We start from the raw sequence: 26,882 nt of genomic DNA on the forward strand, positions 1-26,882 counted from the left end.
CTCCATCTGGAGCCCTTTCTTATCATTGGCTTGAACAAATAACTGGAAAATTCTGCGAATTTCTCCTCTTATAGAACATTCTTTTCCAAATTTGCTGCTTTTCCCCACCTTTGAGCAACTTTGATTCCTGCTCTATTGTGGCAGCATTTTCTGAGCATTGGACACACGCTCCAACTGTTACTAGTAACTTCTCCCCATGTGCAAAAAAGTAGTATGTGGTTTGCCCTCCCTTCTTATATGCCTGTGAAGTGGAACCTCCAAGGTTCCTTTGGATTCTGGACTACTAGTCAGCTGTGAAATGCAGGATAAGACCATTGCTTCTAAATGAGTGGTTGTTCTATGCAGATTACTGAGTTAAACAGCACATCTGTCTTGCTGAGTTTTCATATGTTATAGGTACAGATTATATTGCATGAGCACATCTTTCTCCTGTGTAGGCAGTGTCTCCTAATATAATGAGAAGATCCTTAGGAAGTACAGGGACCCTTCAAAGGGTGATGGAAAAACAGGAAGCAGATCCTCAACCCAATTCACACATGGTGCAGTATGTGCCAGACTTTTTTTTTTAATTAAATTTTATTTTTTTATTGAGAAAATTTCATTTTTTTTCTTTCTTCCCCCTTTCCATCAATGGAAAAAAAGAAAAAAGAAAAATTAAGCCTTTGTAACACATATATATAGGCAAACTAAATAAATTCTTGTATTGCCATATGCAAAATAATATATATTCTGTCTGAATGTTCTATTTCTCTGTCAGAAGGTGGATAACATGCTTTATCATTAGCCCTCCAGAATTATGGTTGTGTATCAGACTTCTTTTTCATCAGAGCAGGGAAAGGGTAGAGTTAATGGTATTTAAAATCAACTTTTTTTCTTGGCAAGAGTCTGATCATACCAATGTCCCCCTAGAGCTACCTTTTAGTTGTAAATCTGACTCTGGATCTGTCTAAAATGATTTATGTTTAGGTAGTAGGCCTGTTTTTAGGTCTCTAACTGTGGTTTCTGGGCTGTGTACAATTCTAGGGCTGTTAGCAGACAAAGAAAGGCAAAGCATTGGGTTGAAATAGTATTTTGAACTGGGACCTTTTTTTATTTTTTTTATTATTATAGCATCTTTTTCAGCATGAACAGATTTATCTTAATCTAATATCCCTAGGAAAAATTTCTGGGATGTAAAATACAATGTAGAGGCATGCAGAAAACAAACAAATAAACAACCACAACAACTATATTTCTTTCACACAAGAACAACTCTCACACTGAAATTTTCTGTTTGGGAATGATTCTGGCATAGCAATTGCTTCATCTATGTGCTCCCTTTTGCTCTGATTATTTATAATTATGTATATATTATAACTGTCATTTCTGGGAATTTCTCAAAAAATACTAAGCCCCAGAAACAATATTGTGTTTTGTTTTGTTTAAAAAGGAAAAAAGCTTTCAGTTTACTTGAACAGGGTGACAAAACAGCGTGTAAAAAACTGAAAGCATCAGCAATATAACCACATGAGAAGTTTATCAAACTGACAAAGTTCACCCTAATTATTGCACAATCTAGTCCAGCTTCCAACTGAGCATCTTGAACATAATCTATATAATATTATTCCCCCATCTCCTCACATGACCGAACAAGGACAAAAGCATCATAAAAACAAGCAGATACCTAAATATTAACGCATCCTTCCCAGAGTCATGCAAATATCATCCACTCAAACATGCTAAAGAAATCTTCCAACTTACCTGCGTGGGTCATGAACTTCCACCGAAAACTTCTTCTCTCTGAAGTACAGATTCTCTAACTGTCTCCATTGGAATATCTGGAGAGAAAACAACTTTCTTTAAAACCAGTAGGAGTTCACAGCTGCAGTCGGGTCCACTGTTAACTTCTACTGTGGGCTGTTCTCATTCAAGTATAGTCTCAAAGTCCTGTTTCGTTATCCTCCGTTTCTTGCTTGGAACAGACAGGGACACATGGATGGATATCCAGCTTTAAAAGGGGGCACTCGGTTGGTTTCTTAGAAGGAAAAACACAAGCTCTTTCCAATCCTTTCCCTTTCTTTGTTTAATTTCCCCAGACTGACCTCAGCTTTGCTGAATTTCTCCCTCAGAGAGAGAGAGAGAGAGAGAGAGAGAGAGAGAGAGAGAGAGAGAGAGAGAGAGAGGGAGAGAGAGAGAATACTTGAGGACGGAGGAGTGAAAGAGAAAAGGATCTTTCAGAAGTAAGCAGTAGCCATCTGCGAGTAGTGCTGAACTGAGCTTCCTCCTCTCAGAGTGCTGAAATGGGAAAGCGTTCAAATTCCCCAGTCTCCCATCGGGACTCCACTTCCTGCCCACTAATGTGTACGAGTCCCTGACTCCAACTGGTGCTTTGGAAACTCCTCTCCTCAGAAAGCCTCTCTGTGAAGGGCGGAGGCTGTTATGACCTTAATTCAGGGGAGGCAACATGAGATAACAATATGAGCCTGTCAAACCCATTCTTCCCTCTGCAATACAAAGAGAATCAAGAATTCTGTTTCTGAAGCAACTTTCTGTGCAACCAGAGTTTATCTTTAGCTCAATTGAAGAGAGATAGAGAATGGAAGGTGGGGTTTAAGCTGCTGTGAGAATATACCCTGGCAAATTATTTCTTAGGCTGCTTCTACCTCTTTTGAGCCAGAGCTCCCTTGCAGTGTGTACTAAGACATTATCTAAGAAATCTGATTTTAATGTTTGGAAGCAATTAAGACTGCATTCATTTAGTTCTAAGAATGGGATTTCCTTTCATCTGATGAAAGATAACATCGTTTAACCCCTTTGGAAATGACAAAAGAGATTAAAGTAAAATTTTTAAATTACATATATAGTAGGTGGGTTTCTCATCACTTTTTTTAAAAAAGGGTTTGGCATTATCCTTACTGAAAAGGGAAAAGAAGTAAACAAAACATCTTTTATATCATTTTTACGACTTAGATATGTTGTTCATTTTTTTTCCCTAACCTTCAATTTCTTCAGCCTCTCTGCTCTCTAACTCATTAAGTTAATATATCTCATGGCTAACAGATCTGGAGGAATTTCAGTGGTCATCTAGTCCTTCCCCTTTTCATTTCTTTATACTTGAGGAAACTGAGGCACAAGAGATATTAATGGCTTACCTAAGGTCATGCAACTCTTATTGTTTCTATGTTCTTATCTCTCTTAAAGAGCTTCTCCCCATCCCACACTCATTCCCTTCCCCTCCCACCTACCCAACTGGCCTTAGACACTTACTAGCTGTGTGACTTTGGGCAAGTCACTTAATCCTGTCTACCTCAGTTTCCTCATCTGTAAAATGAGCTGAAGAAGGAAATGGCAATATACTCCAGTATTTCTGCTAGGAAAACTCCAAAAGTGGAGCCACGAAGAGTTAGATAGGACTGAAAAAGACTGAACAACAACATAGCCTGCTTGTCTACCTTAGTTATGTTCCATTCAACTGCATTGTTCCCTCCTCAGCCAGAGGTTGTACTTCCTTGTCTCAACTTTGTGGGTCCCATTGTATTTTCCATCTTGCTCCCATGATAAACTATCTAGACCTAAGGAATGTTTTCTTAAAAAGAATGTTTGCTTAAAAGATGTTTCCCTGAGTAAATCCGGAGAGGATTAAAAGATGTTTCCTACAGAGGCTAAATTCATTTCTTATTTCTCTTTCATAAAAAGTATCCCTCTTTTAGCCCTTTTTATTCCCCCCCAAAAAAAAATTTTGTACTCTTCTTTTATACCTCAGGACAAATTTCAACTCTAAACCTAAGAATCACATTGGTCTTTTGGGGAAGTGCCCTCAATTGGGTAAAGGGGTGTTTGTCATGTGACAGGAACAAAAATGCTATTTTCAAGGAAACAAATGACCCAGAGCTACAACCACCAATACCTCCTGCAGCTGTTTCTTGTTTGTCATTGATTCACTGCTGCTTTTAGTGTGTCTGTACTTCGATAACCCAATTCCAAGGAAGTATGTAACGGCAAATCACTGAAACTTTTTAATAAAAGCATGCAAACTATATTGGATTTACATATATATATATTTACTATGTTTAACATATATTGAATTACTTACCAGCTTTGGGGGGGGAGGGATTGGAACACAAGGTTTTGCGAGTGTCAATGGTGAAAAATTATCCTTGTATATATTTTGAAAATAAAAAGCTTCAATACAAAATATTTTTCATACTAGTGAAATCATAGATGTTTAAATATTAAAAATAATCCCACAAATACAAAAAAGAAGTAAAAGCAGGCAAAGTTCCTCTTTTTCCTCCAAGTGGAAATATACTTATAGCTATTTTACCTGCAGTTATCTGAACCACCAAGATAATACACACACGCTATGTTAATGATCCCCCATTCTCACAGCTTCCCCTCCCAATCCTATTTTTAAAAACAGCTTGGCAAAGAGAATACGAATTTTATTCATAATATGCTTTTTTAAAAAAAATACAAATATCAAGGATGTTTGACCTTGAGATGTAAGACACAGACTTTCTAACTAGTATTGAGATTTTTTTTCCTTAAAAAAAAAAAAAAGAAAGAAAGAAACAGGGCGAGATGAAGGGCTGGGAGATGGTGGAGATAGTTTTAGGATTAAGGCCAAGGTTTTGGAGAGAGTGGGAGGGATTCAATGTCTCTCTTCTTGTACCCTCCCGGGTCAGATAAAAATCCAGACGCTTGGGATAGTTATGGTGACTTCAGACCTGCAAAGTTACACTGTGTTCCACTAGGAAGCCATGTGGTCAGGGAGGCTGTTTCCCCACATTTCTAGGTTCTTCTCTCAGCCAGGAGGAGGAAGCAAAGCCTGGGAGCGCAGAAATGCAAAAGGGAATTCCAAAGCACTTGCTTCTTTCTCCCCCTCAGTCTTCCTTCCTCCTCTCCAACTGATAAAAGACCCCAAGGAGCTGAGTAATGTTTGCAGTGAGTTCCCTGGCAACTCCTCCCCCTTCACCCCAATCCCCTTGCAAAACAAAACAAAAACCCAAGCCTTTCCTTTAAAAGCTCCCTACTGCTGCCTGGTGCAGAGCTCCACGTCTGCCAGCCAGCACAAACAAAACCATCTGGACTCTGCCGAGGGCTGTCTCCTGCGGCTGCTGCTACTTCTCCCAGGCTCTGGGACAGCGGTTCTACCCCGCCGGCTCCCAGGGGGGTGGGATGGGGGTGGGAGAGGACTTCCTGTGCAAGGGGAGGGAGGCAGTCTCTCCATTTTCTTCCTAGGAACTGAACTCTGGAGTCCTGATCCCTGTCTTCTTTTCCTAAGAAGCTGATCCTCCCCCCCCCCCCCCCTTTCGTCTGGATTATAAGTGTCCTTCCTGGGTGTTGAATATGTCTCAAAACTTTATTTTTTATTTTTTCTTGTAGAAAAGGCTTTAGTTGAGTCACAGCCGATGAGACTTCCCTATCAGAGGCCAAAATATTTCTGGATATGCTGAAAATGAAGGGAAATTATGGGAATGAGAAAGACAAAAGACTTGGACAAGTGAAGGGATTTTTTGGAAATCTTTTTGAGGACTGGATTTCTGCAGTGGGGGCATGGGAGGATATCCAGGCGCTTGGAGGTGGGGTGGGCTGCTGCCAACACAATTAAGAGCCTGTGTCCAGACTGGTATGAATCTAAATAGAGGGAAATGAGCAAATTATATAGAACAATATATTCACAATGATTTTAATAATGCAAAATTTTGGAGAAAAGATGAAAAGCAAAGGTATCCAACTTCCAACTTGGGGCCCTATTCAGCCTACAATAGTCTCTACTGTCATTCTGAATCAGATTATGATGTAACTAGGGAATCTTTGAAAAAAAAACTACAATACAATATAGATAATATTAATTTGTAGTTTTTGAAGCCAATGTGCAACCCACAGGGATCTCTTTCTAGTGGAGTTTGATGTCACTGATGAAAAGCATCTTCTCAGGAGAGAACAAACAGACTTTAGGTATAGACTATTGCATTCACCATCAGCCTTGGCCACGGTATTGTTTTATTTTATTTTTTTGTTCAGTTGTTTCAATTGGGTCCCACTTTTCATCATCACCCCATTTGGTTTTGTTTTTTTGTTTTTGGCAAATTTATTAGAATGTTTTTTCATTTTCTTCTCTGGCTCATTTTACAGATGAAGAAACTTAATAGGGTTAAGTGAGCATGCAATCATTCTCTTGCACTCATTTGAACTCAGATCTTCTTGACTCCAGACCTATTGCTCTACCACCCTTGTGGCTGATTTTGCTTAATTATTTTCCTTTGCTGTAAGGGAGCGTTCATTGGGTATACCTAAAAATGACTGATGTAAAACCAAAAGGCATCAGCAACTTCTATTTTTGAAGTTGGCATGGTACTGGCTCATTTGGGTTATAACTATAGTTTATTAGTTTATTACAGAATACATCTTAAATTGTATGCTCTGCTTCCTTTCTCTGGCAAAGAGAATGCTCCTTGGACTATAAAAGATGAAATACAAATGGTTAACAGAGAACTGAAATCCAAGGTACATAAGGAGATAATGAATATTCTGCTCTGCTCTTGACGAGTTCAAGTGACCAGATCTTAATAAACTGCAGCCCAGAGCTGGTGAATGTGATTGTTCAGCCAGCGTTAGTGATCTCTGAAAGGTCATGGAGAATGGAACGATGCCATGGGGCTAGAGAAATGCAAACAGTGTCCTGATTTTCAAACAAAGAATGCAATAGGCCCATGGCTTGACTTAAGTTCCTGGCAAAACTAGAGTGCATTCTGGAATGCATTATTAAAGGGATTATTAGTGAGCATCTAAAAAAGGAAGCAGTGATAACAGAGAGCCAGCATGGCTTCATCAGGAACAGGTCATACCAGACTAAACTCATTTCCTTTTTTGACAGGGTTACTAGATTGGTAGATTAGAGGAATGTTATTTATGTAGAGTTTAAGCAAAGCATTTGAGAGTCTTTCCTACTATCATTTTACATAAGACTGAAGCAATCATGTATTAAGGTAGATTCTGATCTAGTGGGATGAATAGACCCAAAGATTTGTCACTGAAGTCAATTCAGAGGGAGTTGACTGAGACCTCCAGGGATCTGATTTGGCCTTTTATCAATAACTATTCAAGTTTTAAAATTGTTCTTTGTCCCTAATATTGTGGACTATAACATGGCACTGGTGTTAACTCCTAAACAAGATGTGAAATTCTTTTCACGGGGTTGACTCTTTGATAAAGGATGCATTTCTTGCATGTGTTCTGGCTAGCAGTTAACATTATTTTGGTATTACTGGATTTGATTCAGTACCCATTCACATACTTGACCTATGCCCTTGGGCTTCATCTTTAAAACTGATAGTTGAAGAAGCAGATAGAACAGCCCAAGAGCTGGGAGATCAGATGGAGATCAGTCAGTTGAACACATTCACAATAATAAGATGGAATTTTATAAAGACAAATATTAAGCCCTGCATTTGGGCTCCAAATATTAACTTTAAAATGGGGTATGATTTGACAGCCATTTCAATTTATCTGAAAAGAGATAGTTGTTTTTGTTGTCAGTAGGCTATGTGCTCAGTTCAAGTCAACTGGAACACAAATAAGAAATAAGCCGAAGTAATATTGAGAGGCAGAGTTTCCAGGATGATGAAGAGTTGAGTTCTATTATAATTCCAGTCCCCTCACATCTTTAGTATTGTGCTCTTCTTCTAAGAAGGAAAGTGACAAAGCTACAGGATGTCTAGAGGGAATTAAACAGGATGGCGAGAGTAATGGAATTCATGCTAGAAACTCAAGGATCCAAAGAAAATAATAAATAATTGAAGGATCTGGAGAAAATAATATTTATGGTAGAACTGAGAACTGTTTTAAAATATTTAAACAAATGTTCCATGAAAAGAGCAGGCAGATTTCTGCTTGCTCACAGAGGGCAGAATGAGAAGCAATGAGCTGAAATTTCCCATTATTGGAGGTCTTCAAGGAGAGGAAAGGGAAGAGAAAGAAAGGATAGGATAGATGATAGTGGAAATTTCCCATTATTGGAGGTCTTCAAAGAGAGGAAAGAGAAGAGAAAGGAAAGGATAGATAACAGGCATGTATTAAGCACCTACTATGTGCAAGGCACTGTGCCAAGAAATTTACAATTTGATCCCTATATCATCCCTGTGAGACAGAAGAGATAAAATGCCCCCATTCTACATTTGAGAAAACTAAGGCAGAGATTAAATGACTTGCTTAGGGTCACACAACTAGGCAGTGTCTGACACAGGATTTGAACTAAGGTTTTCCTGACTCCAGGCCCAGGACTCTATCTACTGTGTCACCTTTCTGGATGACTACTTATTAGAAATATTGTAGAGATGATGCTCTTTTGGAACTAGGTTAGATTAGATGATCTGTGGGGTCCCTCTGAATTCTGAGATTCTGTAGTTGATGAGAACATCATTTTTTTGTGGATGTTTTGTCTTTGGCACTTTTAAGTTTTGAACTGGTAGAGAAAATACACTGAAAATGCCCTGAAAATACACTCTCTTTGGCCTCTGCCCCGATGGCCTCTCCCTCTGATTGGCTAAATCCTTTCAGAATTTTTAGCTGAAAAAAGAACCCCCCCACCCACCTCCAATCAGCTGTGTCTTCCTTTTTTTTCAAGTCTGTACCCCTGATGATGAAAGCATCATGGGTTTTTTTCCAATATGTCCCCACTTGGTGACCCCCTTCAGTCTACCTTTTCAGCTTCCTTTTTGTTTGATCTCCCCCCGTTTGAATATAAGCTCTTTGAAAGTAGGAGACCATCTTCCTGCTTGTATTTGTATTCCCAGTGTTAATTGCAAATACTTAAAATAAATGTCTGCCAACTTGACTTGATGCTGTCTCCCTTACATAAAATGATTTGGTTTTATGAACAGAATAATAATGTGAGGACACATGTTTGTTAATCCCTGTTATTATTGACATGACTAACTTCAGGTCAGTTAGATAGCATCTCTGTGTCTCAGATAATAATGATCCTCCTAGATAAAGAATATAAAGTGCTTTGAGATCTTCAGATGAAAGATTCACTAGAAATACACCTGATTATTATTAGCCCTGCTAAGATAAGGTGATTGGGTTACTCCTATTAGGATTTTGTGTACATTTTCCTCTGGATAACCATGTATGAAAAGGTAATTAGAGGCTATGAAACACACTGTCCTATCAATAATCAAATAGTTTATTAATCATTGCCTAGGTGAAATAATACTAGGTTAACACCATTCATCTAAAATTCTGAATAAAAAGCTTTGCAAAGTTTTTCTCTTTGAGTTTTGGAGCCTTTTCAAGAAGAGTTAGTGACAAATGTTCTTTCTTCTGCTTTTAAAGATGGGGAGAATCATAGCAAAGCTAAGTCCTCTGCCTAAGGCCACCCAGAAAGTCAGTGCTAGAAAAAGAAATAGAACTAAGGGACACCTGATACATTACGCTAACCTCTGACCATGTTTCCTTTCTACATGAGACTAGGAATTAATGGCAATTTGTGTGTGGTTCATTTTAAAAATGGAAAGATTTTGAGAAAGGGAAAAGTGACTGAAAAATAGGAAATGTCTCAACAAGTTCTTTTTCCTCTTTGTAATGATTTTTCTTTCTCTTTTTCCCCTGAACGATAAAGAGGGAAATGATTCCTTCCATCACTAATGATTTATTTGCTAAAATCTACACTATCTTTGGGGCAGTGGATAAAGTGCTGGGTCTGGTGTGAGGAACATTGATCTTCCAGAGTTCAAACCTGGTCTCAGACATTTACTAACTGTGTGACCCTGGGAAATTACTTTACTCTGTTTACCTTAGTTTCCTCATCTGTAAAATGAGCTGGAAAAGGAAATGGTAGGTCACCCTGATATTTTTGCCAAGAAAATACTAAATGGGGCCACAAAGAGTTGGACATGAAAAATGTCTGAACAATAAAACTTTCTATACAACACAATATCCTTCTCTGTCCCTCAGTAGATAGTTTTGCAGTAGATAGTGATGAACCTGGCATCAGGACGTCCTGAGTTCAAATTCAGTTTCAACACTTTTGATTTGTGTAATCCTGGGCAAGTCATTTAACTTAAGTCTATTACAAGTTCCTCATTTATAAAATGGGGATAATAATAGCACACATCTCTCTGGGTTATTGTAAGGATTAGATGAGATACTGATAAAGCATTTTGAAAACTTTAAAGCACCATATAAATGATGATGACTACAAAGTAAAACTCTCACAAGCTCCTTTTGGAAGTTTGCACTAAACAGCAACACTGTCTACCATGGAAAAAGTCATGCTTGTACCATGTTGTTTGGCTTCAGGAACAAAAATGAATGTCCTTGGGCTCTGGGTTCCAATTTGCCATTGATTTTTATTGTAATTTATGGTGTATAACTTACTTTTTTGAGCCTTAATATCTTAATTTATATAATAAGAAAGTGAGAGAAACATTTTATCCAAAAAGAAATATTAAGATACCAAAAGGAAAATTAAAAAGAGTTGCTAATGAAAAATTACCTTTGAAAAGCTTGCCAGGACAGAATATAAATGCTTAGAAGAGTAGGACCTGGATAATAAAATCTTACTTTTGCATGGAAGTCCACATTTTGTAAATAGCTAGTATTTAACACTAACGAAAATAATTTACTTCATTTTGTGTGATAAAAATGTTGTGGCCTAATGTCATTAAACTGATACTGTTCATACATTTAGAGATCTCTGCCAGCATGTCCCCTTAAAGAAATGTAGTTATTGACTCAGGGTGTCAGGGCAATGGTGATAAGAATACAAAAGGTAGTTTATAGTCTAGAGGCTTGGGAAAATCCTGATTCTCTTCTTGGATACTACTGAGTCATTAACAGTGACAATAATCTCCATGTGAATTCTTTTTTTTACTAAACTGAGTAGTCATCACATTCAGGGAAGAATCAATAAATGGTAAGGTGATAGGTAAAAGACATTTAAAAATATGAACAAAAATTTTTTTTTTGTCAACTGCGTATTGCAGGAACCAGAAGAACAGTATTATATTTAGACATCAGAGAGTTATGTCTGGTTTATTGTGACATGGAAATAAGCCTAGGTTCTATCAGCTCTTATTGGCCCTCCCAAACTAGAAAGGCTTTGAGTATAGGCTTGATGACACATTGCATATTTATTTTTCCTAGGAAAGCCTAGCTAAATTTGGAAGGGCTCACAGTCAGAGGAAGAGATTAATTTTTTTAGGCCTGAGTGACTCAACAAAGACTATTTCTTAAGGTATAGATTGGGTAATAATCTGAATCAGGAGAAGTAACATTTACTCCAACGAAATGACAGATCCTTGAAATAACATGGTATCCTGGAGTCAATGTTGGATTTGGGGGCAAAGGATATCAGACCAGCCAGGTTGACCACAAACCACCTATTTCACCTTGGACAATAAGTCACTTATATCTCATTTCTCAAATGAAAGGGTTGGACCAGCTGACCTCTGTGTTCTCTTCCAGCTCTAAACCTATGATCTTGTGACCCTGAATACTGAAGAATAAGGAATGAAGGTGTCTAGGAATGTACACACATAGGCAGTGGAGCTCATGGGCTAGTTATGTAAGTGCAATCACAAATAAATACTGTTTATAGCCCCTCTGAAATATATAAAAACAAACAAAACAGAGGAAGACACCTTCAGTTCATTGGTTAGCTCCATCTTCTTTGGAGATCTATGGAAATATAAGGACAAGAACCATCTAGGGCAATAAGGTGTGGAAGAGTTTGGGTCTGCCATCGTGGAGGAAGGACATGTATCATGGGTAAAATCCACAAATGCTGAAAAATCACCTTTCCTATTAAAATACCGTTAGAAAACCATTATTAAACTTTAGAGCTGAAGGAAGAGGCTGGAGATCAGATTAGGGGCAGCCAACTAACATAGTAGATTAAAGTGTTGGACTTGAAGTCATAAAAATCTGGATTCAAAAACCTGTCTCTAGTCTGTTGTATGGTTGTGAGCAAATCACGCAACTTCTTCCAAGCTCAGTTGTTTCACCTGTAAATTGGGGGCAATAATGGGGCAATATCCTGAGTTGTGATGATTAAAGGAGAAAAGAGATGTCCAACATTGCAAATCTCAGAAGCACTATATAAATCCTTAGCTACTAATTTTATTTTGCAGAAAAAAAAGAACAATAACAGAGAGACTTGGAAGATTAAATGACTTGGCTGAGGTTATGATGATGTAGAAGAGATGATGAAAAAGACAGATTTCCAGTCTCAGAATCTTTTTGTGGCTTTCACATTGCTTTAAAGAATGTGAAAAGGAACAATTGAAGGTTCATTCATCTTAGCACCTCCAGAATCATTATCAATGATCATTTCCTTAAGAAACCTTGATATTTAATGGACTTAATGAATCTTTAAGTTCCTTCCTCATACTAAAAATAAGATTAAGTTCATTATTTGTACACAGTCTTGAGATAAAAATGTAATGTACAACATAAAAGCAAATAATATGATTTTTGTCTTATTTAGTTCCATTTCTAAAGGCAGACCTACTTTAATTAACTTCTAAGTGTATTGATAATTCTTCAGTCAATGAATTCATTAAAAATAAGTGACCACACAAGATGGGAAAGGGACTGAATTTGGATTTTGTGACACTAACCTCATGTTTGTATAAACTTTCTTCCTTTCCTTCCCTCTATTTCTTCCTTTTTTCTTTATTTCTTTTTTTCAAAAAAAAATTTAATGAATGCCTTCCAATGTGCTTGATGTTACAGGGGATATGTGGTTTCTACCCATGAGGAGACTATTATCTAACTGAGGAAAGAAGACATATTGTCTAATGGTAAATAGTCATGTAAGACTTAGCTCCATCAGGATGACAATGACAAACACATTCTCAGAGAGGCACTATGTTTGATTCCTTCCTGTTTATGAGAAGCCCCACTTTTCTTATTTCAATCAGTTCCCTACCTGTAACTGCTTAACTTATTTTTCATTGTATAACAATGAAAATAAAAGCAGTAGATATCCAGGTTTTAGATTAGCCCTAAGACTCGTGATTATGTAACTCTCTTTACATGATACTATGTGCAATTTTGTATTTAGCAAAGGTTTCTGATAATGCTGGAAAGCAGCGTTTGGAGATTATTTGGATGAGTTATGGTTTGCTTTCTTCAGGACCAATTCAAGTTAGGCAGAAGGCTACAATAGACTTCTCTTTTTGAACACTGGGAGTTTATATATTTGAATTCTGGAGGAGTGTGTGTGCATGTGTGTGTGTGTGTGTGTGTATGTATATATATTAAATATATATTTAATATTTATAAATGCACACATATTTATATGTATATATATATATATATATATATATATATATACACATACACTCACACACACACACACACATATGCATATTCATTCATTCATTTATTCCCCTCCCCTATGGGTTGGTTCTGCTTCAGTTTGATCAAACTAACCCTTGGTTCACGTGAGTTTCTAACTAGACCAATCATTTTCTCCAAATAAAAAATCTAGCACATATATATATATATATATATATATATATATATATAACCACTAGAAGAAAGTTTGATAGGATTGTTAGAACATAGTTCATAACTACACAGATTCAGATATACCAGAAATCAAATCATGGTCCCAAAATATGTCAACTATGTATCATGAAAGCTTGAGGGTTTTTTCCTTTTTTTTTTTTTTTTTTCAAACTAATATGACTATTAGTCCTGTCCCTCAAATCCAGCCATATAAAAGGGGTTCCAATGTATCTACTTTCTTCTTAGATGGCCAGATACTATGTAAGGAAAACAATGTTTAATTTCTGTTCTCAGCCAGACCTCCTAATGGAATCAAGATGTTCCTCAGACTGATTCCCCAGCCTTTTAGACAGCATGACACTCCAAATTGATTTGGTTAATTCAGTGACAGATGTACAGAGCACCAGGCCTTATGACCTTTTAATGGATGGCATGTTTTAACCCATTAAAGTCCTTTCAGCTTCGTGTGGTTTAAGTCTTAAAATTGTGTGAAGGGAAAGAGAGGGGGTGGTGAGTAAGAAATGGGGGGAAGTCTTGACCAAGTGCTTCGCAGTCCCACAGAGAAACAGGCAATTTTATTTTTCCCCATTGGGCTTTATATCCCTTTTTTTTTCTTTTTAGAGAGCCTTGATATATTATTTTTTTTGTGTGTGTACTTTGGCTTATACCCCAGAAAGATTTCATCTAAAAGTTTTGGCAAATCTAAATGCTTTAAAGGGAAGCCGAAACTGTTTTTCTGCTTCCTTAGCATAGCTTTATTCCTTCCCCCATGTGTGCCTCATAGGGATTTATGAGATTTAGTGGACTAATGATAGGGATTTTAGCCTACGAGTCAGAAGACCTGCTTTCTTGACCTTGTTTTCTCAGGAAAAACTCTGAGGCTTTTGTGGCAAACTAAAACTTAATTTATCTGTGTCCAAGTTAAAAAAAAAAAAAAAAGTGTGAGGCTATTCATACTTGCCATTACATATCTCAAAGAAGTGTTTCAAAAGAATTGGATGGTCTAGTGAAGCACTTTGGGCATTTTGGAAAAGGGTAACAGTGGACTGCTCATAGTTGACTATGACAAGGATTCTAAAACAAATGAGGGGACCAAAATCATGTGTCTTATATCCCTTCTAGCTTTGACTATATAGGTATTATACTTTGCTTCTTTTGGGAAGGGCTATTTAATTTGAAGGGAAATAAAACTATAGTATAGTCATTGACTACCTAAAAGGGGAAATAAGGTCTTTTCTAGGAATATGGAATACCAAAGTCCTGCCATCCCTGTAAAACTGTATAATAATATGCAAAATGGTTAAAGACTGAAGAAAAATTTTCCAAGTAGGCAACTATTTAGAGGAGTACTTTTATGGAATAAAGAATTGGATACAAAGTGATCAACCATTGACTGGGGAATAATTAAACAGACTGTGCCATATGGATTCAAAGGAACTTTGCTATATGGAGAAAAAAAGTATGAAGAAACTTGGGAAGACTTGTGGGTTATGTACAAGTCACTGACATGGAGTGAAATAAGGAGAATAGAGCAGACAATTTGACATAGAGATTTCAATGTTGTCAAGAAAAACAATACAACTCTGATCAATGCAGTGACCCACAGAGATCCCAAGGACCAGTAGGGAAACATGTTTCTTCCTTTCAATTGAATGATGGCAGTCTACAGGAGTGTATGGGTCAGGTATGTTTTGACATAGGCAATGCATCAATTTATTTTGCTTTACTTTATTTTTTTATGTCAAGAAAGGGTTCCATACAACAAGGTGGATATAGTGGATAAAGCCAGCCCTGGAGTATGAATCCACACTCAGATCATAACTGTGTAACTCCAGACAAATCATTTAGTCCTGTTTGCCTCAGTTCCTCATTAGTAAAAAAAGAAAATAGCAAACCATTCCGGTATGTTTGCCAGGAAACCCCAGATGGGATCACAGAGACAAAACTGATATCAACAACAGCAACAACAGTGTTCCATGTTGGAAGGTAGACAGCAATGGCCAACAGAAGCAATAGCAATGTAAAATTTTTTAAAATGCCAATAAACCATTTATTTAAAAAAAATGAAAATGATTTATGTCTAGAGATCTCTTCCCTTTGGAGCTTGCTAAGCTTTCTCTGCAAAGATGTCTGATGCTGCTGAAAATTTCACAGAACACAAGACAAGAGTTCTCTCAATGGAAGATAGATATAAACTCATACCACAAATCCTGCTGCTTTGGACAGCATCCCCTCTGACCCCAAACAGCGCTATCTGAATGAAGAAGAAAAACATTCTTAGCAACTTTACTTAACCTTTAGGAGTATGTGCTTCTATCGGAAAAAATTGCTTGACACCAGGCAGCTTGTTTGCGGCGTTAAATTTTCAGTGTTTATGAATTAGTCCATCCCCCTGTGGGTTCAGGCCAGAAATGCTGCTTCCTTGTACAGCTGGGTGCTGGGGATCCGGGGCCATCCGAAGGTCCTCTGCTGTCTGCTGCTGGAGCTGGACGGGGTGCTCCAGGCTTTGCTCAGAACTGGTCCAGGGAGGGAGGCAGCTGAGCTGGCAAAGGGCCTGAGGTCTGTGGCTCACTTTTCAAGTTAGGGTTCTGTTGTGAGAACACTTGTGGCTTTGCTTGCTGCTCTGTAATTAAAGCCGCAGCAAGCAGAAGGGGAGAGTCCAATGAGTCTGCTCCCACTTTAGCCATCACTGTCTGACAGAGGGTCTGGCTGTGCAAAGTGGCCAGGGGGTCTAAATGCTCTTTGGCAGATACTCTCTGGATATCCTTGCAGACCGGATAATTTTACAATAGCTCCACAGCTTTTCATTTTCTCCCAGGAGGAAAAGAGGGGGAAGGATGTTTTCCAGAGCTGAGGCTTTCATCTCTGGAATTTCTATCTTTCCAGAGAAGGCTGTTATTATTTAGGGCCCTCCATTAGTTCCCCCCTTTTTTTGTAATGCTAAGGCAACTTGTGGGGCAGGCTAACATTGGGGATCCAATTCTAGGGGGTTTTTTGGTTTGTTTTTATTTTCCTATACCAAAAATAATCTGTCCCTGAATATAGACTTTTTGACAAGTGAACATTTTTATACGCTGATATAGATACATCTCTGCCTCATTAGGTGCATAGATAGCCCGAAGGAAGAAAGGCAATAGAGGGTAGGATTTAGAATGCAGAATGGCAATCTCAGTATTGTATATGAAACACTCCTAATGAGTTTACTGATGATAGCTGCTGGGGTTGTTGATCTTCACTGAGGTAGACTCTTGATGGCAGCTATTCTATTGTGTTCCAAAGTAAATTCAGGAAGTTCAGGTTGAACCTGGACCATTGAGTGCGTTGTGGTACAGGGAAATTCTGGAGTCAGAGGATTTGATTACAAATATAGTTGTATCACCTTGAATCGGTCTTTTGACTTCCCTTTTTCTCAATTTCCCCATTTGTAAAATGAAATGGTTGAACTAGAAGGCCTCTGAGATCTCTTCCAGCTTCCTATCCCTTGAATCTGATGGTTAGACTCAGAAATCATTTAGTTCAATCTTAATTACTTAGACTCCAAGTCATAACCTGGACCAGACCTAAACCCTACATAATTCATACTGACTACAGGTGAGACTTGCTTGAATTACTGGGTGGAAATCCTTAGCTTTCTCTAATCTGCCCCTCTTGTCCAAGGAGAGGGTTTACTTCCCTAAATGGAAGGCTATTCACCTGCCATAGTTTGGTGTTGTATTGACTCATGGGATCAAGGTGAATGCCAGGTTAGCATGGGTTTCCTCTCTGAATTATGGTCACTTCAAAGTCCCACATACTTTCTTAAGTATTGCATGACTCCACTGAACGAGTTATTAAGGGTTCCATAATGAGATGGATGCCATTTTACCTCAGCAAGCTGAGCTTGCTAATTCATACCTCCGTGGAAAGCTTTGGCAAGAGTTTCCTTTGCTGCCTAATTGCTGCTAAGCACTTGGGGTTTACTGGTTCTTTTTGGTCAGGTAGGGGGAAAATGGGGGGGAGGCTTTCAATTTTGCTTCTTTTCCATTTTTTCAAAGTCTAGGCAAAGAAGAAGAAGGAAAAGAAGAAGAAGAAAAAGGAGGAAGAGGTAGAGGAGAAAAAAAAGGAGGAGGAGGAAGAAAAGCAGAACAAGAGAGGAAGAGGAGAAGGAGAATAATCCTTTTTCAACCTGAGTTCCTAATGTAGCACTTGCTATTATACTATTTTTACAGTTGGTCACCTAATTCTATTGAATTCATTCCACTGTAATTCATGTGAGTTTACAAACATATGCTTTTGACCTTAGCTACTAGATCACACTGATCTACAATATATTTTTCTCTGACTACATAAAGGTAATTCTGTTTTGCTCTGGGAATGTAAGAAGTGCGAACATTTTCTCTGCACAGGCCACTTGACTTAGAAGTGAAAGGCCCTGGATAAACACTCTAGACTAAGAAATGCAGGCTTTGATGCTCTAGCTCCTAATCTCCCTATGTATTCATTCTCATCACTTTTTATTCTTGCTGGAACTCCCGGGACCTTCCAGTTTCTCTGCAGCCCTAAGGGTAGGGTTGGGTCTGGAGGGATTCCAACTGAGATTGAAGTTTCCCACCTTCTGGGACTGGCTCCTCAGGTGGGGCAGCTCTTGTGGGTGCCTGAGCTAGAGGGGAGAAAGCCTTCCCACAGTCTCTCTTTCAGGAACCTTCACTGGCAAAGTTAGTTTGGGAACAACTACTTTGTGGAACAAAATAAAAATGACAACAATGATGATGATATACATTTATATAGAATTTAAAGGTCTCTGAAATATTTTGGGTCCTTAAGTTTGGTATTCTTTCCATTACACTGAACTCAAATTCAAAATATTCCAAATTAAACTCCTTATCTTGCTACAAACTTTCCCTTTCTCCTAACTTCCTTATTTCTCTTGTGGTATCACTCACTGTCTTTCTCGGGAATTCAGGCTCAAAACTTTAATCATCTTCAATTCTTCCCTCTTCCTTAATCCCCTATATCCAAGGAATCACCACTTTATGTTGGTTCTTCCTCACTAATAACTTGTATTTATCCTCTACTTTCTACTCCCATGTAATCATCCCAGTTTATGTTATCTCTTATAACAACTTTTAAAATTGATTTTCCCTCCTTCCATTCTCTTCCTTTTTCAATTCATCATTCACACAACTGCCAAAATAATCTCTTTAATATTTGGGTATCATATCTTTGTTATGTCCCTTTAAAAACAAACAAAACCTTTGACAACTCTCCATTGTCTCCACATTGTTTCTTTAACTTGACATTCAAGACCCTCTAGTATCTATATTGGTCCTTCACACATTGTACACTTTTACTAAAACAAATGACTTACTGTTCATTAATTTGAGAAGTCATCTATGAATTTATATTATATTCTCCTCTCCCTTCTCCAATTCCACTTACTGAAATATTCTTCTCATTTCAAGGTCCAGCTCTCATATATTTCCTGATCTCCATAACAAGAAGAAATGCCTTTCCATTTCCAAATTTTCATGCCTTTCTAGTTACCTTTTCCATGCATCCACTCATAATTCAATTTTTATTACATTTATTTACATACATACTATATTTTCTCTATTAAACTGTATGCTTCCTGAGGGTAGATATGTTTATTTTTTCAAATGTGACTGGTACTTAGCAGAATGCCTGGCAACTCCAACACTGCTTAAATAAATGTTCTGTTGACTTGAAAGTAACTATTTGGATTAACTTACCTTTTTGGATCTTGGTCTCCTCTCCCATATTTTGTGTAATCTAATGTTTACTTGATGTACTAAATTTAAATTTGTATTCATGAAAAGTCACAAAATAATCTCTGACTAAAATGCAGGATAAAAAAGAGGAAAGGAAGGAAACAAGCATTTTTTAAGTACCTGCTAATTATCAGGCACTGTGCTAAATACTTTAAAAATCACCACATTCGATCATTACAATACTCTTGAGAGGTAGATGCTGTTATTATTCCAATTTTACAACTCAGGAAACTGAGGCGAACAGATTAAATGACTTGTCCAGGATCACATAGCTAGTAAATAACTGAAGCCAGATTTAAACATAAGTTTTCCTAACTCTAAACTCACAACTCTACTTACTATGCTCCCTTAGGGACTTCTGACACATAACACAAAGGATCTTAACTTAATTTTTTGTTTTGTTTTGCCATAACCTTTCCCTTCTTCTAATTTCCTCATTTCTCTTGCTGTCTCTGTTGAGGTTCAAAAAGGGGACCCCAAAAGATTGGGGTCACAGACCTGTGTCCAGAGGTGTCTGAAAAGAATTTGTAGGCTTGAATTCATCTCCAAGTCAAGGGGCAAAGTTTATTGTAATTTTAATGTCAATCGAAGGTGCCTAAGTTCCAAAAGAATTTAGCAAAGAACCATAAGCAAGGAAACAAATTTATCCAGTTCTTCTTGTCACTAATATGCTAATTTTATGCTCTAGAGGAAGAACTGAGGGGTGGTCTATTCACTAGATCTCAGGAATTTGATTATCACTGACCAGCAGATTACTTCACAATCAGCAATGTTTGTAGGTTATTCTAAGGCCAGAAGACTTTAAAATCAGACAGACTGTTAGAACTAAAGCAGCTTAAGTTCAGGAGACCCCGTCACTACTTTATTTCCTTAGAAGCTGTACTCCATCAGTATCACTATCATCCAATCAATGAGGTGTAAAACCACAGAGTCACCTTCGACTCTTCCTCCTCCATCACTTCCTAATGAGAATTCCAGGGCCTCCCTGAGCTCTTAATAGCCTTTCTTGTAAGAATTCTTAACCTGGGGTATGTGAACTTTTTTTTATAATTGTGTCTCAATATAATTGGTTTCCTTTATAACATTACATATTTTTATTTTATGCATTTAAAAACATTCTGAGAAAGGTAGAGACTATCAGAGGTTCTGTGACACATAAAGGGTTAAGATCCCTTATAAGCTCTTTCCCTCTCATCCTTCTGCAGCTGCTTTCCTATCTCCCCAAGAAGCGTTTAGACCTTGGCATCTCTTGTCCTGTTCTGCAGCCTGGTCTCCCCAGAAATGCCCGATGGTGCATTAATAATAATAAAGAGTGCTCCCACTGAGGGTTCTTCCCTAAGTGCACCCAAACATCCAGCTGGTGATGCAGCATTACCAGCCACTTCCAATTAGGGGAGAAACAGAAAGGAGAGCAAGTTTTCCTCGTTGACTGATGATGTGTGGCCAAGGAATCATTAACTTTCGCAGAGCTGGCTAGTGACACTTTTGGCTGGGGACCAGCTTTTTTATGATTTTCCAACCCTGCAGATGCAAACATAAACTGAAATACTTATGTACATATACACAGACGCCATAGACACACACCCAGAGATTGACTGGGCCATGACTTATAACACTTGTTGAAATGGGAATGGAGTTTAGTTTCCAGTCAAACGTGAACATCTGGAAGAGACTGTAATACTAGAGCTGTTTTAGGACCCTGGCTTCTACCGAATTTCCTTTCTGGATTTTGGGGCACAGATTTTCCTTGAATGAGGTCAGGCTTGCTCTCAGGGACTCAGGGAACACATTGCATCTGAGCTGACTGTGGAAATCTGTTTTTAAAAAATTGTGAACTCCTATTAGGACCACCAGATGCATCCTGGAAAAGCTAGATCATGACCACTGTATAGTACAAGAAGTTGAAGTTGTCCTGCTGGCCAGGCCTTATTAGAATCCGTCTGAGTATTGGCCCAATATAAAATCGTTCCCTTTCTGCATGATCACCATTTTATCTATAACGAAGAACACAAATTTGTTTCTCAGCCAAAAAAGGAAGATACTCCAAAGGAGCTCAAACTATGTGTAAGTGGCTAATTGGCTAATTGTACATGGTTCACTGACACACAGGCAGACTGCTGCTTGGCACTGGTTTATTACCCAATAAAAACTTTTGGTTTTGATTTTGCCTTTTCAAAGACACATATAAACAGTCAACTGTGCTCCTGGGTTAATGCTAACAGAATGTTTCTACCGAGATGTTTGGGGAGTTTAAATCTGAAGCGGTGTTGGCTGGTAGAATGTTTATAGAAGTATGTTATAAATACCAAATGTTGTTGAGTTTGACCCCTGCTATGTAAACAATCAACATAGCTATTAATATGGCCTCTCAACTCTGTGCAAATGTCCATTCATTTGCTGGAAGGAAAATGGGCTGTAGAAAATCAGCAGTTGATGCTGGAAGAAGTTGAATTCTAGAAGGGCAATCCATCCAGACAGATAAAAGGTGTGGGGACCAGAGAGGTAAAAGATTTTTGAGCATATAATAAGGTATCAGCTGGTTTTTGGATTAATTGGCAATTGCCCAGGATGTCAGGATTGTCAGGACTGCATTAATGGGCAGCTTTCCACTCTGATTCATTTTTGCTAGGGAGACTCTAAATTGATCAATTTTCTCTCTCTAGGGTACACTAGAATTGTGCCTTGTTTTATTCTCTCCCCCAAATCCTCAAATTGCTTATATGACTATTCACCATTCTCTCCTTTTTCACCTGTTTGGTTAACCTCAGAAATAATCCCATTAAAGACAGCCAGCTCACTAATCATTTCAGATTGTCTCTGGGCAAATTGTCTGGGGCATAGCTGAAAAATAGAAAGAATATGAATGTGTGTGTATGTGTGTGTGTGTGTGTGTGTGTATGTATGTGCACGTGAGCATGGGTGTTGGAAAAGGGGGGTTTGTAAAATCACATTCAGTGATTTTTTTGGGGAAAATTTAGATCCATTCCTAGTCTCACAGCTAAGTTCCCATTCAAACAAACCTTTATTGAGTTTACTTGGCCACCATTTCACTAGTAATCGTTCTCTGTCTCTTCTCTCTCTGTCTCTTTCTCTATTTTTTTTCCCTCTTCCAATCAGCTCAGATGTACACTCTTAGCACCATGGCATAAGATGCTCACCATCTGAGAATAGACTATGCAAAGACAAATGACCACAGGTCCACATTGATGGGATCTATGCTGGGGATGGAGAAGAGTAGTTGTGGCAGTGGAGAGCAAAGACTAATGTCTAGTATCCTTTGAAGTTTGGCTTAGACTTCACAGGGTCAGGTATGGATCAGATAGTAAATGTGGGTTTCCCCATTTACAGACCAAGAAAAAATTCTTGTTTTACAAACATGTGCTATTTGCTGCCTATTCTTGTTTAGTGATTAACACACAAAGAAAAACCCAACATTTGCTATGTAATTAGCAACAATGGGGTGGGGTGGGGAATCTCTGAAATATTCCAGTTAATAAAAAGGTCATCTCTCACTATTCCCATTTCAAAAAAGGAAAAGCAGAGAAATGAAGAGGCTATCACTTTTGGACTCATGCACTATAGAACAAATCATCACTCCTAAAATGATCACAGACAATGAGCCAACTAGCCTAGTTAAAATTCACTTTGTTGTTTTTGGTAGCTTATTTGCATAATAGTAATAGATTATATTTATGTATATGGTGCTGCATAATGCAGTGCAAAGCATACCCACACAAGCCTTGTGAGAAAAGGCAATGCAAACATTATTCTGCCCATTTTGCAAATAAGGAAACTGAGGCATGGAAAGTTTGGTAATTTGCCCACAGTTACATAGTTAATAAGCAACAAAATTAAATTCAGCCAAATTGTTGCATATTTAAGTAATTTAATGACAGCTTTAAAGGGGGTATCTGCCCCAGGGAGGAATTAGATTTTGGATTATTTTGAATTAGTTTTTATTATAAAAATCCAAGACAATGTTGCTAGGAGAATGGCTCACTACTTTCATCTTAGAAATGGAATGTCACAACTTCCTGAGAGGATGTTTCAAAACTGCAAAAGCAGTTTCAATCTACTAAAACTTAAAACAATCCCATAGTTTCATAAATAACTCTAACAAAATGCCCATATCTACATTGTTGGGCATCTATCATCTAAGTAGCTTACATTTCTATGGGGCTTACTCTTGAGACTTCTCTACTTATAATAACAGGTGGGGACATTTTACCTGGACTGATTTCAGAATTGAGAAGCTACAGTTCAGTGTTTCTAGGTGGCATTAGAGTTAGAGGTGTGGATCATTTCAGACAGTTCTTCCTTTTAAAGATGAAGAAACTAAAATTGTGAGAGGTCACTAACTTGTTTAAAATGAAATAGATAATCAATGGCAGAGTTAAGACTAGAATCCAATTCTGTATATTATCAGCTAATTTTTGTACAAGTTCTTATATTGTATGAAAATCTAGGATATCATAATTTGCTTCTCGTGCTTTTTACCCACATGTGATTATTTAGCAGTGGTTCAAGAAACTATCCCCAAATTGTGTGTGTGTGTGTGTGTGTGTGGGGTGGATTTTGGAAATAGAAAAATCTAGTAACACTCAAGAGTGGATTTTTCTCATGACAAACATTCTTGCAGATCTGGTCTTTGAGAATGTCCCATATGCCAGAAACTGTTCCCGACAAGCTTTTGAACCCTGCCAAAGCCCACTCCTTCTACTTTTGTGAGATCGGAAGGGCTGATAAGTAGTGATAGGGAGTGGGATAAGAATGGAGGAGAGACTCTCTGATCAAAGCACCATGGGATGAGCAGAGACTACAAAATGCAAAGAATGTTAAATATAAAGAGTCCAGCACTGGCTGTATTCATGGAGAATGCTGAAGATAATATGAATAAGAACCCAGAACCAGACTAAGCAAGAGCACTCAGAAATAAGGAAAAGAGTCAAAAGGGAGAGAAAACAAATTGTTCTTAATAGAAATGGTTGTCTTGAATAATTAAAGAGAGAATCTCCACTGGGAATCAGAGCACATTGAAATGGAGTATTTCCTATATATATATATATATGATTTTCTTTATCCCCTCATTTACTCAGTTTAAAAATCTTTACTAATTTATGGCCATGACATCAATTCCCAGAGTAAATTTCCCTGGTTGGAAGTTATTCTCAGGGACAACATATAGTGGCTTTGGTCACTCAGAAAGAAATGTTAAATTAGAATAAACAGCAGTCCATTTAAACCCACTCCTGTTTCTGAAGCTTCATTGGGGATTCCATAATGCATCTAATTGTACATTTAAGTGTACATAAAAGTCCATCTAATAGCACATCAAATAAATAAGTAAATACAGACCGCCAGATAACAAGGAAATGATACTCCCACTTTTCCCCATGAGGAAGATTTTCCTCCATCTAGACTGGTAATCAGTTTGGGCCCTCTAGGTAATGATTTATACTAGTACATAGATGGTTGTTGGTTTTTCCCTCTGTAGAACATCTTGCCACAGTAGGGTATCCATTTTTAACTTTTTTACACATTCATTTTTTAAAAAGTTATTTTCAGGAGCAATGAGACTTTTGAATGGGATTTAGAGTTCTAAAGGACCTTTAGAGTTCATTTAGGCTTAATACCTCATTTTAGAGGCAAAGACACTGAGTTCAAAAGAGGGTATGATTTTTCCTAGAATCACAAAGAAATTAGTAGTAGAGCTTAGATGATACAATTCAAGTGTTGGATTTCAAATGGAAGGACCTGGATTTAAATCTTGGATCTGTTTCTTATGATGTAGGAGACTTTGGGCAAATTGTTCAGCCCCTTTGAGTCTCAGTAACCTCAACTGCAAAATAAGGGGTGGGGAGATAGTATGGACACCGAAATCCTTCTGAGGGCTAAATTCATTATCCTAAATTTTATGTCTTCTAGTTCAATGTTGTTGTTGTTGTTGTTTTGTTTCATACCAATCTACCAGAGACAAGAAAACTTGTCCACAGATTTCAGAAAGGGAAAAGAAGTAGAATTCTTTAGTTTGCACCTGGCATGTTATAGATGCAGCATTAGGGGTTTCAGTATGTAATAACACGGTCAACTCTGAAATAATTCTTAAAATGTTAGAAAATAGCATCACAGTGACCAAATTAAAAAACATTCTTTTAACGTGATCCTTTTGAGAGGAAGGCACTTTCTATATTTATGGGCCCAAATGTGATGAATCTGGGATCCCCTTCTGGAATCAGAAGGCCCTGTCATCAAAAATGGCTGCCAAGCTGATTTTTTGTTGTTGCCTAATTAGAAATCTGATTTCAGGTGAAAACTCGTAATGATTCTCTGGCAGTAGATTTCTATTTAACTGCTCTCAAGACCTCAGAATGAAAAAGAAATCCAACTTTTATATTGTGAAGGGAGGGATTATTAGGAGAACCCCTGATTGATTTCATGACTTCTTCAAGACTGATGAAACTATAAGAGAAATAATCTATTATAGGAGCATCTTCTAAATGTTCGTGCCTATAGTTAAATGAAGAAAAACTCACTGTCACTGGTTGTTGAAGATAATTGAAGGTTCTCCCTAACAGTCAGAGTCTACTTCTTTGGCCAGCTATTCAAGTCAACACAAAATTCAAGTTTTATCTTTAGCAAGAACTATCAGTTTGATGTATTTACTTTATTATTTATTGCATTTATGTAACAAATCAATTCTTAAACTGAATTTCTATTCTCATACAATACACACATGTGCAGACTGGCATGCCAGTCTATGGGCCATGTCTACACATCTTTGCCAGTGTTAAATTTTAACCTTTTCTCTCAATGGCCTAAAAAATTCAAAGAATAAAAGTGGATTCTGTCAGTACAAACACTTCAAAATGCATGCATTGACAACATACATTCCCATAAAACTTAATATAAAAGAGCCATGGGAAAAAAGAAACAAAAAGATAAAATCACAAAAAGATATGTTTGAATGTGGTACAGAGTGTTTTAATGCTAAAAGGAACATAGAAGTGGGGAGGGAGGGTAAGAGAATGAGAAAGAATAAATAGTTGGGGGGAAAAAAGAGAAGGGGAGAGTACAGGATGCTGATGAAGGGGACAAAATGGCAGCTTGTTAAAATTCTTTCTAGGGATTTTGGTTGGGTCTGCACCTGATTTCTTTTAGAACAAAGGCATTTGGACAAATGCTAATTTGCATGGTTGTAAGTACAAACAGTTGATTTTCCATATTTAGATATTGCATATTTGGGGGAGTTTTATGAGATTCCTCTGCATGTGTGGCCCCAAAATACTTCCCAAACTGAAATTTGAGCTTCAAAGTATAAAGAGCAACACAAATGACTAGCCTGCAGGGTCCCCTCTGTCACATGTGCAACAATTTCTAGTGAGTTAAAAGCTTCTTTTAGACTTTTTTTTTTTTTTTAAAGAAGTGAAAGCCATAAATTAAGTTGAATTCTAGTACTGCACAGCAGCTGATTCATCAAAGTGGTCTCTAGGTGTCAGGAAGTAGGGAAGGGCAATGGATTCTTGGACAGAAGTGGATCCTAAAAGAAAGCAAGATTACTTTTGCCTTTTCTTTTTTTCCCCCTTTTTAAAAATTAAAGCTTATTATTTTCAAAAC

General features: G+C 37.7%; 1 protein-coding gene across 1 annotated transcript in view; it reads right to left on the minus strand.

Annotated features, from left to right (window-relative positions):
• The window catches only part of FRMD4A (FERM domain containing 4A), a 367,656-nt gene that overhangs the window by 65,756 nt on the left and 275,018 nt on the right, over nt 1–26,882 (minus strand). Inside the window, exon 12 of the mRNA XM_031940653.1 lies at nt 1,741–1,817. Coding sequence (XP_031796513.1) covers nt 1,741–1,817 — 77 coding nt within the window. The remainder of the gene's footprint in view (nt 1–1,740; nt 1,818–26,882) is intronic.

This window comes from Sarcophilus harrisii, chromosome 5, assembly GCF_902635505.1.
Source record: "Sarcophilus harrisii chromosome 5, mSarHar1.11, whole genome shotgun sequence".
In the NCBI taxonomy this organism is placed as follows: Eukaryota; Metazoa; Chordata; class Mammalia; order Dasyuromorphia; family Dasyuridae; genus Sarcophilus; species Sarcophilus harrisii.